General features: G+C 41.1%; 1 protein-coding gene across 3 annotated transcripts in view; it reads right to left on the bottom strand.

Annotated features, from left to right (window-relative positions):
• The window catches only part of LOC309496042 (protein NLRC3-like), a 30,488-nt gene extending 11,695 nt beyond the window's left edge, over nt 1-18,793 (bottom strand). Inside the window, exons 1-5 of one of the 3 annotated variants that reach the window (XM_082165974.1) lie at nt 18,656-18,789; nt 15,125-15,282; nt 10,284-10,559; nt 10,102-10,164; nt 950-2,738 (exon numbers count right to left, since the gene is read on the bottom strand). In XM_082165974.1, coding sequence (XP_082022100.1) covers nt 950-2,738; nt 10,102-10,164; nt 10,284-10,539 — 2,108 coding nt within the window. In that variant the 5' untranslated portion in view covers nt 10,540-10,559; nt 15,125-15,282; nt 18,656-18,789. Of the gene's footprint in view, nt 1-949; nt 2,739-10,101; nt 10,165-10,283; nt 10,560-15,124; nt 15,283-15,419; nt 15,734-18,655 lie in introns of those variants that run through there. The other 2 variants (XM_082165973.1, XM_082165975.1) reach the window with 2 other exon arrangements.
• Between the last annotated feature and the right edge of the window lie 98 nt (nt 18,794-18,891).

Genomic DNA, 18,891 nt, shown 5'->3' on the forward strand with positions numbered 1-18,891 from the left:
TAATTTAAGACTGCTCTTATGTTATGAGGATACTCGACAAAACAGACTTTTTGACATCATTTTGTGTTATTGTTTGTTAACGCGCGAAAGAGAACTGTATTCTGGCGCGTTCTCTGTGCGCACGATACTGCCGCGCAACTTTCTGTGTGTAGTGTGTGTGTGTGTGTGTCACATAGACAGGACACTCACAGACAGCGCGTTGTTGTCGTGCTTGAATGGTTTAAAAGCATTTGCATGAAGAGTGGGATCATATAATGTAACGTTAGCCAAAGGATGATGGAAAAACTGGATGCTGCGTTAAATATTTTAACGTGTTAAACTGGACAAAAATATATTGTATGCATTAACGTTGGCAGCCCTATCATGAATATTAAATTTGGGGCATTAATGTTTTGATTCTATTGTATTCAATGGTCATATCAATGACATGTTTTCAGTCACATTTTTTAAATGCAGTTTACTCATCTACTTACTATGTACTATTACTGTATCTCATAGAAAACTATTATATACCAACAGAGAGGACTTCGACTGCAACACATCGTCATTTGAACTACTTTTGGTAGCGCTTTTGACATTAATAAATAAATTATCTTAATATCACGTCTATAATTTTTTTTCTTTATTACTGTACATATTTTAAAGAAATATGTGTTTATAATAAAAATCTATAAAAAACAGGGGGGAAAATGGTTATGGGTAGGTTTAGGAGTGGGATTAGTGGCTAAATACATCATTTAAATTTTATATTGTAATTAAAATTGGTGTAAAAGGAACAAACAAATGTATATTTTATACCTAATGAGACCAGGATGATTTATTATTTGAATTTATTTGTCTTGGTAAATAAGTCACCAATTTAAATCAAGAATTAAAATCAAGATCCAAATAAAACTACTAACAGTGTATATAAATGATAAAAAAAATAAAATAAAATAAATACTCTTACAGTGCTCTTCTGGTGTTTTTTATTACTGGCAGCAGTCTCATCAGTGCTTCATCAGATCTTCTGTATTTCTGCAGTTCAAACATCTCTTGAGTTTCTTCTGACATGAGAAGCACAAACACCAGACCAGACCACTGAGCAGAGGACAGATTCTGTGCTGAAAGTTTTCCTGAGCTCAGATTCTTCTGGATTTCCTCCACAAAGTCATCTTTCAGTTCACTCAGACAGTAAAAGAGATTTATTGTCCTCTCTACTGATTTCTCCTTCTCTATTATGTTTTTGATATAGTCAGCAGTGTCTTTAACATTCACTGTTCTGAGTTCCAGTCCTGGCAGTAGTTCCTTCAGGTCACTCTGATTGGACTCCAGTGAGAGACCCAGAAGGAACCGGAGGAAAAGGTCCAGGTGTCCGTTCTCACTCTGTAAAGCCTTGCTGACTGCAGCCTTATGAAGCTGAAACAGTGGCTTTTTGGACAGTTTCCATGCCAGTTTTTCTTTCAAGGATTGAGTAAATAGGTCAGATTGCTCATCTTTGCCACTCAAAAACACATAAAGAGCAGCAAGGTATTCCTGAACACTGAGATGTACAAAGCTGTAAACTTTTCTTGATGAAACAGCCTTTTCTTCTTGAAATAGCTGAGTGCATAGCCCAGAGAACACAGACACTTCGCTGACATCTAGTCCAGATTCCTCAAGATCTTCTTTGTAGAAAATCAGTTTTCCTTTCACCAGCTGTTGAAAGGCCAGTTTCCCAAGTTTCAGAATAATCTCATCAAAAGACCTGGTATTGGCTTTAAGTTCAGGATCATCAATGTATTTTGTTTTCATTTGCTGCATCTGTGAAAGTAAGAAGTTTGTGTACATGCCTGTAAGAGTTGTGGGTGATTTGTCATTGCTCTCTCGAGCCAGCTGAGGCTGAAGGACAGTGAGAGAGATCCAGCAGAAGATGGGGATGTGGCACATGATGTACAGGCTCCTAGATTTCCTGATGTGACGGATAATCTTTCCAGAAACCTCAGTATTGCTGTTATTCTTAAAGAATTGCTCTTTTTGCTCATCGTTGAATCCTCGCACCTCTGTCACTTGATCAATGTAGTTTCGGGGTATTAGACTGGCTGCTGCTGGTCTGGATGTGATCCAGATGAGAGCAGAGGGAACCAGGTGTTTCTTGATCAGGCTTGTAATTAGCTTACTTACTGTTGTTTTTTCGTGAACATCTATAAATCTGTCTTCTATAAAGCTCAAAGAGAAGTGACATTCATCCAGCCCATCAAAGATGAACATAACTTTACCATCACCTTTAGGAAGAAAGGGCAGTTCTTCAGGATTACTGAAGAAGTATTCATGTAGCAATTCCATGAGACTAAATTTTTTGGTGATCAAATTTAGCTGACGGAAAGGAAAAGGAAAAATGAAGGATATATCCTGGTTTTCTTTTCCTTCAGCCCAGTCAAGGATGAATTTACTAACGGACACTGTTTTACCAACCCCTGCAATCCCCATTGTCAGCACTTTTCTGTTTCGTCTTTCCTCATGGACTTTGAAAATATTCTTGCACTGGATTGGTGTGTTCTTGACATCAAATTGATTAAGATTCAATTCGATCTGTCTCACCTCATGATTGTTCACTCTTCCTCCAGTCTCATTCTCCACCATGTATAGATCTGTGTAAATATCGTTCAGGTATTTCTGATGACCCGTCTGTGAATTACCAACCAATATCCGCTCACAGTCCTGTTTTAATTTGTTCTTGAGTCTTAGGCTGGTCCCTGTGTAATCATGGTCCTCTGAGCCTTCGAGAAAGAGGAAAAAAGTAAGCAAAGAGTAAGTTGTTACAGTTTAAGAACACCTCACGTTTCTTTGCTTTGAGTAAAATCAAACTGAGTGGTTAACATCAGTCATTTGAATGCCATAAAAGCAGTTTGCTTCTTCAATATAAGTGTTCTTTTTAAAAAATTATTATTTATTGTTTGCCCACAGTTGAAAATTAACATTTACAGTATCACAACATAAAGATCTATTCATGTTACAGGGTGTACAAAACATAAAAGACAGAAATAAGTGAAAGAAATAAAAATAACAACCAACACAGATAAACAAGGTCACACTGACTTAGAGCATCCTTTAGATAGGAAATCAAAGAAAATTAGCAGAGATTAAAAGCGGTCCGGTATGCCTGTTAAGGGATTTCCTTTATACATTCCCAAAGGGGAGACCATATGAGCCAGAATCTGTCAGATTTTTGTCATAGGTGATTTTTTCAAGTGGTAACCATGTATCAATTTGTGATGTCCACATTTTAAGTGATGGAGCCTGTGATGCAGACCAAAGTAACAAAATGCATTTTTTAGCTAAGTATTCCAGGACAACAATTAACTGTATTACATCTTTTTAAAACAGACTGAGCACATTAAGATTCAATAAATACAAAGCTGGGGTCATATCGAAGTGTAGTCCAAGAAGATCTTCCATTACACAATGCCCTTTCTTCCAGTTTGACAACATTTTGTCACAGTACCAAAAACAATGCATGCTATGCCTTAATCTTTATTACACTTGAAGCACAGGCCTGTCGCGTTGATAAACATCCACTTAATGCGCATTGGCGTAAGATATATTCTATTAAAGAATTTGAAATTGAGCTCATGGATCCCAAGGGAGGTACATTTAGGGTACAAGTTATCACATACAACGGTCCAATTATTCTCTTATATGGTTTTGACCAATGTCCTTCTCCCAGACTTCCTTCAGTCCCAGCAAGGCAGAGGTGCAACAAGATGTCATATGTCCTTGATATCGATCCCTTTAGACAGATTGGATATAGTAAAAGGTCTTCAATTTATGTTACGTCCATTCTTAACTCACCTTTGTCTTTCTTTAGTTTAAAAAAATGTCGCAACTGAAGAAATTCTTTATATCTTTATCGGACTTTATATTGCTCCACAATCTGTTGGAAAGACTTTGGAGTTCCCTCTAAATATAGACAAGAAATTTTAGAGATTCCCAGTTTTAGCCATGTCGAAAGCCCAATATTTTGTAATGTTAAGGGGAAATCAGGGTTGAAAGATAGTGGAGAAGACAAGGAAAGAGAGTCGAGTATTTTAAACTGATTTAATATCTCTCCAGGCCTGAAGAGTGTTTGATATAATGTTCCAAAATATTTTTTAGCTTTGTATAGTTCTTAAAAAAATCTAATTGTTAGTGGAGAGCAAGTTGCTGCTTTCATATTATACCAGATAGAATTGGTCCTCTCACTACACCAACTAATCATTTTATATCTGGGCTGCCCAATAATATAACTGAAGATTTGGCAAGGCGATCCCACCTTTGTCCTTTGGCTTCATTAGTTTGGAAATTTTGATTCGAGGCATTTTATTATTCCAAATACACTTTGAAAGGTGTTTATTGAAGTCTTTGAAAAAATTAACTTGTTAAATAACTAGGTATAGATTGAAATAAATATAAAAACTTGGGAAGGATATTCATTTTAATTACATTTATTCTCCCTAGAAATGAAATCGGAAGTAAACACCAGGTTCCCTTTCGCTTAGAAAGCCCCTCAAGTATTACAAAATGAGCCAATGGCAAGGAAATGCCATGGGTCTGCGGAATTTGCATAGCGTAACTCCGCCCCACCACATGGGTATATAATGAAGTACGCTGGCAACATGCAGATATGTTTTTGCTTCGGAGCCAAGAGGTCCTCTTCACTCCTGTAGCCTGAACTCTCTCTGAGTATCATCGAGTATTCTTCAAGACGAGCAGCTCTCCAGTCTGTGTTGGCGTAAAGACGTTTTCCAGCGAGTTTCACATTCCTGCCTGCTGATCTGTGCAGTGGTCTGCAACAGCTGTGTTTCTCCCTGGTCGCTTCAGTACATGCTGCTGGGCTTCCTCTCACAAAAGAGCTTGCACGCGGCACATCTTTTTCAAGATGTCTCGCCCGTGCACTTCTGGGTGCAGTCGTTCCGTTTCATCTTCTGATAGGCACGAGCGCTGTCTTGCGTGTTTGGGCTTAGAGCACGTCAAGGCAGTGTTCGCGAACGAATCATGTTCTCACTGCGGGAACATGACCATCGCTGAGTTGCGGTCAAGACTCTGTGACCTCACTAGAGGTTAAGTCCCCTCTGCCACACCCCAATCTATCCCCTCCATGAGAGGCGATACTTTGGCTGGTGGCCAGGGTGACCCTAAGGGTTACGGTGTGGAAAACTGCCCTGATGATGCTTGCTCGGGCCACACCCGAGACCGCTTCATATGAGACCGCTTCAGCACTGGCTCTGCGGTCGATTCCCGAGGTGGGTATGGCAACAGGACACGCTCCGAGTACCAGTTACTCTGACCTGCCGTCAGACCTTCACCCCGTGGACGAACCTCAGCTTTCTACGGGCCGGAGTGCCCTTAGAACGAGTTTCCAGGCATGCTGTTGTCTCAACAGATGCCTCCACCACGGGCTGGGGTGCCATGTGCAATGGACATGCTGCCGCGGGCTCCTGGAAAGGACCCCAGCACCTTTGGCATGTCAATTGCCTTGAATTGCTGGCGGTACGTTTGGCTCTGCATCACTTCCATGCGTTGCTCAAGAACCAACACGTACTAGTCTGCTCAGACCATACCGCAACAGTAGCGTACACAAGGTGGTCTACGCTCCCGCCGTATGTCGCAACTCGCCTGCCACCTCCTCCTATGGAGTCAGAATCATCTGAGGTCGCTTCGAACCATTTATATCCCGGGAGACCTGAACCGTGCAGCCGACAAGCTCTCACGGTTTCAGCCACTCCCTGGAGAATGGCGACTCCATCCCCAGACGGTTCAGCTGATTTGGGAACAGTTCAGCGATGCACAGGTCGATCTGTTTGCCTCCCACAACTCTTCCTATTGCAGCCTGTTTTATTCCCTGACTGAGGGCACGCTCAGCACGGATGCACTGGCGCACAGCTGGCTGCGGGGCCTCCGCAAGTATGCGTTTCCCCCAGTAAGCCTTCTTGCACAGACCCTGTGCAAGATCAGGGAGGACGAGGAGCAGGTCCTTTTGGTTGCGTCTCATTGGCCCACCCGGACTTGGTTCTCCGAACTCATGCTCCTCGCGACAGCCCCTCCCTGGCCAATTCCAAAGAGGTAGTGCTTAGATCGGGCCCCAAAAAAAATCTAGCTCGACCCTACCCAAGCCCGTGCACGTTGTGTCCAAGCCCAGCCCGACACATTAACTGTAATTATGAGCCCGATCCCGATTTAAACCCGTCCATTTTTTAATACCTGGGCCGTTATTACCAGGGGCGGCGCCAGATAATTTTTTAACGCAGGTGCTGAGGGGGTGCTAGATATATTATATATATAAATACTATTAATAAATGAGCAAACATTGGCCACTTAATATTTAATATTTTAATTATCACAATTAAAATATAAATTAATTAAATTGAACAAGCACAACATTCAACATTCAATCAAATATTATTAAAGATTTATTATTATTAATAATGTTATTTCAACATAATATCTCGTTATTTCGACAAATATGTGTGCGTGCAACAAGCAAGATGTGTATTTGTAAATCCGGTGACATGCGTGCATTGATTTTTATTAATAAACTAGTGTTTTCTGTCAGTGTCGGCTGCAAAGATGAAGTTGACGATCGCCATATCCGTAGTGAATGTGCCTACAGAGAGAAATGCACATCATGGATTATATAATCAGAGAGTAGCCTATTTATTTTCGTTTTGCATTGTTTCGTTTAAAGATATTTTAAGCTTTCTCACGTCTGTGAGGCATACACTGAGTTTCGGTTAATTTATGTTGAGATGCGCTCCAGTTCACGCCCAATGCAAGTGACCGCGGTGCGCCGGCGCCTCCATGTCATGATTATATTGTCTGCTAAATTTGCTTCTTATTTATTAAAAATTTATTAAAATTAAGATACAATTTATACAAAACGAAATTCACTTTAAAGAAAGGCTTTCTACAAAACAAAACTTAAGGAAGTGGTCAAAATCATGTCTGACCCACTCCATGTTTCCCGATATATTGCGCATTCTATCTTACTCGTGATGTTCACATTTCATAATCAACATAGATGGAAAAAAATAACATTATAATATTTTAACAAATATGAAACTAAATGCGCTTATTTAATGGCTAAAATACATATAGGAGGCCTACAGACTCTCTATTTGTACAAATTGCTGCACATTCAAGTTAATACTTTGTTTAGATCCCTGTCGTGAGGCTAGCACGGACGAAGGACTCCTACTTAACACAGGAATACCAAGGTACACTGGGAAGCATATCTTACAGAATTTACAGAATACACATATGACTCGGAGGGTGGAATATTGGAATATTGGAAATATTGACCTGCTCCTCGTCCTCCCTGATCTTGCACAGGGTCTGTTCAAGAAGGCTCACTGGGGGAAATGCATACTTGCGGCGGCAAGTGCATCCGAGGTTCGAAAAGCTGAGGTTCGACCACGGGGTGAAGGTCTGATAGCAGGCTGGAGTCACTGGGACTCGGAGCGTGCCCTGTTGTCATGCCCACCTCGGGAATCAATCGCGGAGCCAGTGTTGAAAAGCGGTCTCATATGAAGCAATCCGAGCGGCGTTGCTGTGGCTGCGGATGCCATATGCCCCAGGATCCTCTGAAATAGTTTCAGAGGAACCGCACTCTTGCCCTCGAACTGTCTCAGGCAAGTCAGCAGTGACTGCGTGCGCCCGCTCGAAAGCTGGGCGCACATAGCGACCGGGTCGATTTCCATACCGAGAAAAGAGATCCTCTGCACGGGGCAGAGTTTGCTCTTCTCCCAGTTGACCCGAAGGCCCAGACGAGCTAGGTGCCGGAGCACTAGGTCCCTGTGTTCGCAAACCTGGTCTCGAGAGTGAGCTAGGATCAGCCAGTCGTCGAGATAGTTCAGGATGCGAACCCCGTGTTCCCGTAGAGGAACAAGGGCTGCCTCGACGACCTTCGTGAAGACACGAGGAGACAGGGCTAGCCTGAATGGGTGAACCACGTACTGGTATGCCCGCCCCTCGAAAGCAAACCATAGGAACCGTCTGTGTTGAGGTAGAATGGAGATATGGAAGTAGGCGTCCTTCAGGTCGATTGCTGAAAACCAATCCTGCGGCCACACACACATTCGAAAATGCGTTTGGCCGTGAGCATCTTGAATGGCATCCTGTGAAGGGAGCAGTTCAAGACGCGCAGGTCCAGGATAGGTCGTAACCAAGCTGTTCTGTTGCGAAGACCGCACAAGCCGCACTGTTATCACTGTGTCTAAGATACTGACCGCACTGTTGCGAAGTGCCGCACAAGCCCTGAAAAGTGAAGCCAAAACGTCTCGATCGCCCCCCGGTGACTGGTCCTAGTATAGGTCATAAGCCCCGCCTCCCCGTGTTATTCAATGTGCATGTCCCTGAGCATCTGGGCCTGGCCTGCCCCGCGGCTCTATAGGTCTTCGCCACGAGAGTGGAGGAGAACCTACAGGCTTTGGAGGGGTGCTTTGGGTTGCCACGGGAAGAAGCACTCTGCGGACACAGTTGCATCGCAACAGAAAGTTCAACCTGGGTAACCCCAGTGTACCCTTTGGCAGCGGCCTGATCGAGAGGAGGAAAGGCGGAGGAGGTCGCCAGGCGATAATGGGAAGACAGGGGAGTCTTCCAGGACCTTGTGACCTCATGCACGTGCGGGAAGAAAGGTATTGGGGTTGGACGCTGACGGGGGTCAGCGGCCGCACACCCAAAAACCAATCGTCCAGCCGCGAGCGCACAGGGCCGGGTGGCGGGGACCACTCGAGCCCAATGGCTGCGGCTGCCCGGGAAAGCATGGCCGTCAGCTCGGGATCAGACTTGGGCAATGTTGGCACGCCCCAAGGCGGCAGCACAGCCGAATCGTCATCTCCCGAGGACTCCTGCCCACCTTGTGATGCAGCGATTGACATCGTGTCGTCCTCTGGAGCGCCGAAAGAGACCCGGCTCAGTCGGAACGCTCTCGAGTTGCAGCGCTTGAGAGGGGGGTGTGGAGCGTGGAATTGTTTGCGCTTTGTTCCACACCATCGCCCTCAGGTCACCCTGGCCACCAGCTGAAGTACCAGCTCTCGTGGAGGAGGTAGATCTGGGTGTGGATTAGGGGACTCTCCCTCAGATGAGATCACGGAGTCTAGACCTAAGCGTTGCAATGGTTGCGACTCATCCACAAACGCTGCCTTAGCGTGGTCAACTTCCAGACATGCAAGACAGCGATTGTGCCCATCAGAGTCAGACACAACGCGACCACAACCAGAAGTGCACGGGCGAGGCATATTTAAAAAGACGTGCCACGTGCAAGCTCTTTTGTGAGAGGATTAGTCTCCGCAGAGTGTTGAAGCGACCAGGGAGAGTAACACACAAACACTGGCAGATCACTGCACAGATCAGCAGGGAATGTGCACTCGCTGGAACTCGCTGTCACACCAACACCTGGAGAGAAGCTCGTCTTGAAGAGTGAAGAGAAGATCTCAGATTTGGCTTGTGGAGTGAAGTGAATACTTGGCTCCGAAGCTAAAACATATCTGCATGTTGCCGGCGTACTTCCTTATATACCCACGAGGTGGAGCGGAGTTACGCTATGCAAATTCCACAGACCCATGGCATTTCTTTGCCATTGGCTCGTTTTATATACTCGAAGTTGATAGGCTTTCTAAGCGAAACCCCATTCGTCGTCACTGACGTAACTCGTAGTGACCACGAAAGGGAACTCCCCTTTTCTAACAAACTGCTGACAAAGAGAATCCCCAAAGAAAGCAAAGACAAATGCAAGTAGAGGTTCTTAGCTGAACTGGTGCATTGATATAAATTTAATAACCCTGCCTAATGGGATTTCACCATCTATCTCACTCTTACAACTCATTCTTTCCTCTCTTTCTTTCTGCAACTCGTATTAATGTGTGTGAGTGTGTTTGTGTTAGGTATTAGTTTGATGTGTTACAATAATCAAAAAATTCTTGTTTGTATTTAAAGAGAAGTGTTGTGCTTATGAATTTAATGTCTTAAATTCTCATCTATGTTACCGTGCTAATAAATAGGGTTTTCACTATAGTTTGGATAATTATACGCTGCAGCCAATTGCTGTTGGGTGTTATATTTTCTCGTTTCCATGTACAGAAAGTTTTTATTTATTTTTTATTTTACCCCAGATCTGTTTTGAACCAGGTCCAACAGGGGAAGATGTCTTCACATTGCCTTCAGTCTGAGCTGTGTGAGAGAGAGAGTATCACTCACTTGGAGACATAAATCACACAAACATATCAGAGCAAAGAGGAAGGTTTATGTCAAACCATCACTCTTGTGAATTGTTATTGTTAAAATGTTACCCTGCTTGTGTTTGTTTTCCAACTGTTCAGCCAGAAGATTCTGGTTCATCTTCCTCAAGATGTCCACAGTGATCTTCACTGCTTCTTCTGGTCCAAATTGTGCCACCATCTTATCCACTGTGTCTAAGATATCTGCATTTTCCATTTCAGAATTTGAAATATGCTCATGATTCTTTAAGTTCCACTGAAACTTCTTCAGATCAGCTTCTACCAGTTCCATCAGTGAGTTCATGAGCAGCTCTTTAACACACGCCATTGCCTTTCAATCATTCACACCTGCAGGACAAGAAGAATAAGACCTGAAGTAGTTTCACATTTAACATGCTGTGGCAATACAGATATTTTCTGCCCCTTTTTTTACTTTCACTTTCTGTCACCTCCTCCAAAACTATACTACGTCAGGATTGGACGAGAGGAACAATTAACGGGGATGAGTAAATGTATACAGGGGCGAGGTTTAGAGACTGAGGTGGATGTTCAACTGACCAGAAACATTGCGATTCGTTCCGTTTACAGGCGGTCCTTCTGGGTGTGTTTTTCTAAGAGTGTGTGTTTTTGGGGATTGTGGAGAGGAGGTGGAGGGCTACCAGGTTAGCCTGCTGCTAGTGGGCATTTCTCTCGGCTGGTGAATGCTCTTTGTCAAGTTTGGGTTTGGACTGGAGTTTTTCACCATTCTCCCAAAATCAAATTAAAGTTTATTTTTTCTTACTCTTTTGAATTTGAATTGCATTGCTTAGGGATTTAAAGAGAGCAGAATTTTGTTTTGTTTAATTTTTCCTATTCTTTGAAGTTGAATTGTGTTGATCCAAAACTTGTCAATCTCATAGTACCTCATTAAAAGGCAAAGTTGGATACAATTTCTCATGTAGTTTTGTTTTCCTTTATTCTATCTTTTTTTTATGTAATAGGTGGTTTTTATTTAGCTATCCGGGATGATAATATAAATCTTTGTGGCAGGTGTATACCTGTCTAGTGCCTGAATTTCACAGGCTGATTTAAAAAAAAAAAAAATTAAGGCTTTGGGAATCAGAGGCCCTGTCCCAAATGGCACACTCCGGACTTGTGGACTTCCTCAGAGTCCACACTTTGGTGACGTCATGTAGTGCAGACCTATAGGGCCCTTGGCGCGAGTCCACGAGGGCGGATTGAGAGGTATTTTTGGGACAGACTCGATCGACATGCCGGAAATAACGGTCTGATTGTTGTTGGACAGGAGAAATCACATTTTTGTGCTCCGACGTCTTATCTGCATGTCCACTACACAGCATAATTTTACAGTTCTATATTTTGATATTGTGCATATCACCTGGGCATTAGACAATAGATAAATCATGCTTATTTAAATGATGTATACAGTTGTACATAATAATACATAATGTTCCATTTGAACTAAGATTACAATTTTAAAACATAATTTAAACATAATTTTTTCAATTTACAGGTTTCAATATTCATACTATGTTTACATATGACTCAGTAAAGCCCTGCCATTCGGTTCTATTTATTTAATGAATCATAATGCGATCGTATTATTAAACACGCTATTATTATGTTTGAGACATCAACCACTGCTCAAAGACCATAATGTTTGTATAAACTGTAGGTAACAACGGGTAAAATGTAAATTTAGGTCATAAAAACAGTAATATTTTCTTCTCAGCCACGTCAACAATTATCCGTGAGTGAAATCTCCTCCCATCTGTTGTCTGATTGGCCTTTCGCAATACAATACTTGGTACAAAGGGGGCGCTGCTGAGCACACTTCAGAGCGTTAAAATGCTGAATGGGACGGCCTACGGACTCGTAGACTCAACGAGCACGCGCAATTCAAGTCCAGGAGACCGAAAGTCCATATGAAGTGCGCCATTTGGGACAGGGCCAGAGTCGACTTAAGACTAAGGGCGGCCATATTTAAAAGCATCACTTTGGTCTAGTGTTTAGGACTCAATGCTCCCACGCAGGCGGCCCTGATTTGATTCCCACCTCAGAAGGTTTTGTTTTTTATGTGTGTTCAATTTCTATTGTTGGGTGAACACCATTACAATGCATACCTAAACACTGAAATGGATTATGAAAATCAGGTAAAAACATTTTATCAAGCTCGAACTGAGGTAACTACTCAAGTTCATTGGTGGAATAAAAAGCAGAGACAGGAGCTCCATATCTAGGGTTGGGAATAGAAAATCAAGGATTTGAGTTCAGGAATCAGATACTTTTTATTAAATAATTTCGATTCCTCTTATAGATTCCTTTGTGAGCATTTCATTTAGACTTTTCAAGTGCGAGACGACGCAAGCTGTTTTCTGTGCTGTGCACACATCCAAAACGTGCACACAGAAAATGTGATTTTAAACCATTCAAGCGCGAGACAACTCGCGCCTGTTTTCAGAACTGCAGGCATGTGTAACTATCTTGGTCAACTCTTAAAGTGACAGCAGCTGCCGTCTCTATAATAACACTAATCAAACAATAATAAATAACTTTTGTAACTATATTTGTAATGTATATTTCATTTATAAAGTGCAGTGTTATTTTACATTTGATTACAGTCTCTGTACCCAAGTACCTGCAAATCTTAAAACGCAGTTTATTTCAATCATATCTTTGTGTTTGCTTGTCTTTAATGATGCTTGAAATTTATTAGTTAAGATGGTTACTTTTCTATGGTATTTTTAAACCACAGGCAAAGTGTTCTTTAGCCTGTTGATTTTTGTTTATGATATTCAGCTACTATTAAATGTTTTGCAATAAGACTATATGTGAATGATATCTAAGTTTTTTTTTCCCTTATTGGAATCAAAAAGAGGAATCGATAAGCAGAATCAAAATAGGAATCGGAATCGTTAAAATTCAAATGATACCCAACCCTATCCATATCGCATTATAACTTTATCAATAAAAAACAAAAAGGAAGCAAATTCAAACAAAATCTTTATTTACCGTCTTGAAAAGGGCCACAAGTATAAAACCAGCAAGGAGTTTCCCCCCCCAAAAGGGAAAAAAGTCAGGGAAGTTCCCCCATGTCAACATGCTTGGCTTGACCCCCCACCCCTAAACAATTTTATGAAACTGGGTGCAATGTGCAGTTTTTGCTGTGGCGGTAGTGATGTGAAGAGAAATTTATTGTGCCATAATCTCTGCGAAGAAGAGATTACTCGATGACCAAGGCAGAGAAGCGAAACAACATGAGGAGGACACGTCGCGTGAGTAGTAGTGATTGCCACTCTGTCTGGGTTTACAAGAGTTTTAAAACGTGGGCTATAATGGTTGGTACGCACTTGATGAACTTCAGTTGCATGCTCTTGATTGCTGATCACTCATTCAGCACACATGCGTCAATTGGATAAAAACTAAATCGTATGTGCAAGTAAAAACATGTTACGCTTACTATGCGCAAACACCCGAAGTGTGTGCTCAGAAAGCTGCCTCTAAGACAGCGTGCGAATAGCCTATTAAATTGAGATCTTGGGCAAATTCACTCAAAATGCCCGTATAGGCAAGTATCCTTGTGAAACATAGTTATGTCTTAAGTAAACGTAATTTTTATTTGAATCCTTAATTCAAACACTTCTAAAATTAATTCAGTGTCTCATTCATAAATACCTGTTTAATTAATGGATGATTCACCATTTTTGAATTAACCTCTCGAGTCTTCTTGAATGAATGATTCAATGAAAAAAATAAATAAATTAACAGTCGATTGCTACCACCTACTGGAGTAAAAATGTAATCAACACAATCTTTATCGCAAGAGACTCCTTTCACTTTAGCCATTTTATATGTTATTGCTTAAAGTGGCAAATATAAAAGGTAGAAATATTTTATTCTTCAAGTATTTTCCCTTTTTTTTTTTTAAATGATTGGAATCAGAAACAAGAATCGTTAAGATCTGAATTCGATAAGCAGAATCGGAATCGCTAAAACTGAAACGATACCATACCCTACTGTTGTCTTTGTCCTCAATGTTGTACAATAAAAGACAAAGAGAAAGCATCCTCTTGACTGAATGACTTTTGTAACTTTAATAATGATTCATCTAGATTTATTTTATGGAATGTTATTTTATATTTGATTGCTTAATTTATGTGCCTGAAAATATTGATATTTCACTGGTATCTAAAAATGTATCATTGAGCCCTGCTGGAGCAGCTCTTAATATTCACTGGGCCATTTAATTAAAGATTAAGAATGATAGAGCAATAATATGAAAAGTGAATTTGCTATTTGCTAAGTGATAAGCTTACTTGTTCACACGCAAGCTGCTAAAGTCAAATAATTTGATTCATATTCTTTTTGGTTTCTCTGCCCAATATTTTAAAATGCAATGAAAATACAGGTACTCAGTATCGGCAAGGACTAAAAATGAAAGTATCGGTATCAGAACATCCCTACTTCTAAATATTCACTAAAGACATAACAGATCGGTTTTACTTGAATATTTGCCAAGTTTGCCAATATTTGCCAAGCATTTTGATGTTTTTTGACCCAAAAAAAAAGGCTTCTACATTGGTTATTCGTGTATTCTAGCTCATTACTCCTATTAAAACTTCCTCTCTCCTTATTTTTTTATACGTCCTTGGTACAGTTAGAGCATTGCTGAATTGAACTAGTTTCAATAAATTTCTGGGCCACGGGCTGCAAGACGAGGAAACAAGTAAGCATCAATTTGAAGATCAATTTGAACACCATCATCCTCAACTTCTAAGCTTATAAAAAATAAAAAAAAAATAAAAAAAAAGTCTCTAAAACTAAACTTAAACTACTCAAAAGATACTTCAAAAGCACATTAAAATCAATCACAAAGAGAAAAGAAAGTTTGAAATGAAAGACTAGAGACTCACTCGTTTCGCAGCAGTCTCACCCACATGCCACCTCACCCACTCACTCCCAACATCCGCTCAGAGAGAAAGACATGATCATGGGTGCCACAGTGACTCAGTGGATAGCACTGTCGTTTCACAGCAAGAAGGTCCCCAGTTTGAGTCCCAGCTAAGCCTATCTGTGTGGAGAACGTAATAATTACAACCTTTGCAATGCCACTTAAAATGACACAAAAGTGACATTTTATAGAAAAATGATAAAAATGTGGCTGCTCAGAATTAACTGATCATCAAGCTCATGTGAAATAATACACACCTGACTTCACCTTAACTGACTTTGATTAACTGCAAATAGATCTCAGCTGTTCTTCTAAGGTTTTTCTGACGTCATCTTAGTTGCACGCTACTACAAGAGCAATGAGTCACAAAAGCCTCGTTCAGACTTTTTAGTGCATATCTGATTGGAATCTGATCATATTTAGCAAGTGTGAACAGCAAAAAAGAAAAATCACATTTTGAGCTACATTCATATGTGGTTCGCAATCCTACTGATTTCTAATTTCTGGAAATTCGTTTTAGTCTGACTGCTCTGATCAGATTGCACGTGGTTTGTTGCTTTCTCACGCCACGTAAACATCAGATATTGTTTAAGGAAACATGCTGAGGAACGCTGCAGAAACAAGATTGTGTTGTAGCGAAGAGCTGAAAATGACAATATAATGGAAACATGCTGAATTTTGAAACCGGCGGAGACGACAGCACGGAATAAAGCCAGTCATACCAGCCTCCTACGTTTCTGACACAGTAGTCCAGCACAGCGACTACACAATGTCATACTGTAAATAACACACCATCTGCATTACAAACCATTTTATTGTTGCTGTTGCCGTTTTCGGTGTATCCCTCATAATGCAATTTCACTGGCATAGAAACCAATGCAGATATTCTGGAAAACTAAAGACTGCGACGGGACTCACAAATCAGATCCGAAGATTTGCGATACGCAGTGTTTACAGGCAACAATTTAGATCAGATTCTGATTGGAGAAACAAATAATCAGATTTGGACTGACAGTGTGAACACAAAGCATCAACAGGATCTCATTGTTGAAAGGTATCACTCATGCTCAGAGGAGAGCTACAAAAACAAGGCATGTTAGACATTACATGAAACAGTGATTCCCAACTGGAGGTACGCAAAAAGATTTCGATTTTGCTTGGTTTGTTCAATCACATGGGAGCCTCAGCATCTCGCCATCCTGGCACATTAATCGCTGAAAATGTGTCTATTTACAAAGTGATTTTGCAGCGTTGAGTATTGTGGCCAATCACTGGCATGTCTGTTCACAGTAATGGCCAATCAGAGGTGTTTAAGTTACAGGTTGTGTGAATCCACTCAAGCCTTTTTGTATTCAGGGGCATGTGACGTCATGTACTGCCATCCATCAATGGATTTTGATGTGAGGTTACACACCTCAGACACCGGTCATGTTAATGCCGTTCCCCATAGTTTCAACACCAAGACGCAGCATTTTATTCTTAAAACAGGATCAATACGATTTTATGACTAGATATAAGATTGCAGGTCTTGCTAGATCAGGAGTTTTTGCAGTGTCATTTTTTGTGGTATGTGAGAGAGGAACAAACAAGCATTTCGACGAACTGCAGGAAGAGGAAACCAGCACTTCAGACCGCAGCCTCGAGATTCACTTGAAACAAGAAACACATACATAGACTAAGGGCGCTTTCACACGAGCACTTTTGGTGCGCACCCGGGTTCGAATGACGTCAGAGTTCGGTTTGTTTGGATGATGTGAACGCTGTTTTCCGAACTCGGGTGCGCACCCGCGAACCGTACTCGAGTCCGCTTAAAAAGGTGGTCTGGGGTACGGTTCATGTGAACTCGGGTACGGTTCGCTGCTGATATGAACGCAATCGTACCAAATCGCGGAAGTGAACCGCTATTGATGGCGTATAATCTGGTGCGTGCCTGCGTGCGTGTGTGTTGAACAACTGTAAAAGGGTCTATATACACTTACCTTGACGAAAAGCGGGATTGACGCACTGCAAGCAGAGAAATGATTTCTGCTAGCCTCCACAAAAATTGTCTTCGGCGGGCGGGCGGACATCCCGCTGTCTTTGGAACGGTTTTAATACTTTTGCGGCAGACAGACGCAAGTGTGTTTCTGTATCTTTTCTCTGAAAACAAAACCAAAGGTTCAAAAAAAGAACAACAAATGTGAAGCGAGCAATTCTATCCATTTTGACGCCTTTTCATAGCGGTTACCAAGCAACACGAGTACGCGCCAGCTGCAGCTTGATGACGTAAGCGTACCGCGGTTCGGATACAAATAATATAATGTGAACACAGTCCATCGGGGGCAGGGGGAGGGGGGAACAATCGAACTCGGGTTCGGAACAGGCAATCGAACCAAGTGTGAAAGCACCCAAAGACTTACACAGCAAAAACCCCAGTGTTAAATCTTAGAGACACATACACAGACAAATCACATTTGTATGAGAAAGTGTTCAGGCCGTTCAGGCTGCGGTCTGATGTGCTGATTTCCACTTCCTGCTGTTCGTTGAAATGCTTGTGTGCGCGCACACAAAAAAAAACGACACAGCAAAAACAACTCTCGTCTCTCACATTAAATCAAAAGACCTCTTCTTATAGCCAGTGCACAGTTAAAAACAGAAAAACCCAAATGTGGTTATTTTCCTGTTCTTGTTGTTCCTATTTCCTTAATTTATTCTTCTTTTTAACAGCATGTGTTCATCACTAACACTCAATCACTTATTTCTCTCATTTAACCGCAACACTGCTTGAGTGTTACTTTTAACACTCTGTAGTGTGGATTATATAAACACTGAGCAGTGTGAACACTGGGGGTTTTGCTGTGTAGTCTTTGTCTATGTACTGTATGTCTGTCAGGTTTCAAGTGATTTATGAAGCTGCGGTCTGAAGTGCTGCTTTCCTCTTCCTGTGTTTTGTTGAGATGTGTGTGTGTGTGCTCTTCTCACATTAAAGGAAGCGCAAAAGGCATATTATAGTCACACAGCATTTTGGGTCACCTGACCCCGCCTGCACTTTCCTTGGTTTTTCTAACCCATTCTATATAATCTTAAACATGAGAATTTGAAGTTTCAATCTAGCTCATTTAAAGTTCCAATGTTATTTTTATTTTGCCTGAGAATGGGTGAATTTACCAAAATTAAGTAAAACGGCAGCAAAATGTTTGTGTTTTTTTGTTTGTATGGTTTTTTTACTGTGAACTCGTAGATTTTTTTTCTTTAGAAAGTTATACTTGAATGTTTTAGTCTTCCAGATAAAATTTTGTCTACATGTAACAATCCCTAAGCAGTTTATAGCCATTTATTACAATATTATCATAAGTGGAAAACTGTTTATTTTATTTATTTTATTTTTAATTTTTTTCTGACAATGTAGATGTGTTCAAAATAGTTCAGGAAGTAAATAGAAACATTGTTATATAATAACAGAAAAATGAAGCAAATGTGCCTTATTTTCACAAACTATATATGAAGTACTTACCAAATTCACCAAAATCAATAAGCTTCTCATTTTGATCCATGTGAAGTTTGAGTCCAGCGTATTCTATGTAGTAAACACGAGTTTTTGCTCAACCAGCGGTTCCCTCTCTTCGCATCTGAGTCTATGCTGGAGTTATTTGTGCCAATGCGTAACTGACGCATCTTTCATGTAAATAAAGGTCAATGAAAATAAATCAGAGAGGACACAAACTCACACATGTTTATAGAATATTAGTA

This window comes from Leuciscus leuciscus, assembly GCF_965113295.1.
Source record: "Leuciscus leuciscus genome assembly, chromosome: 4".
Lineage (NCBI taxonomy): Eukaryota > Metazoa > Chordata > Actinopteri > Cypriniformes > Leuciscidae > Leuciscus > Leuciscus leuciscus.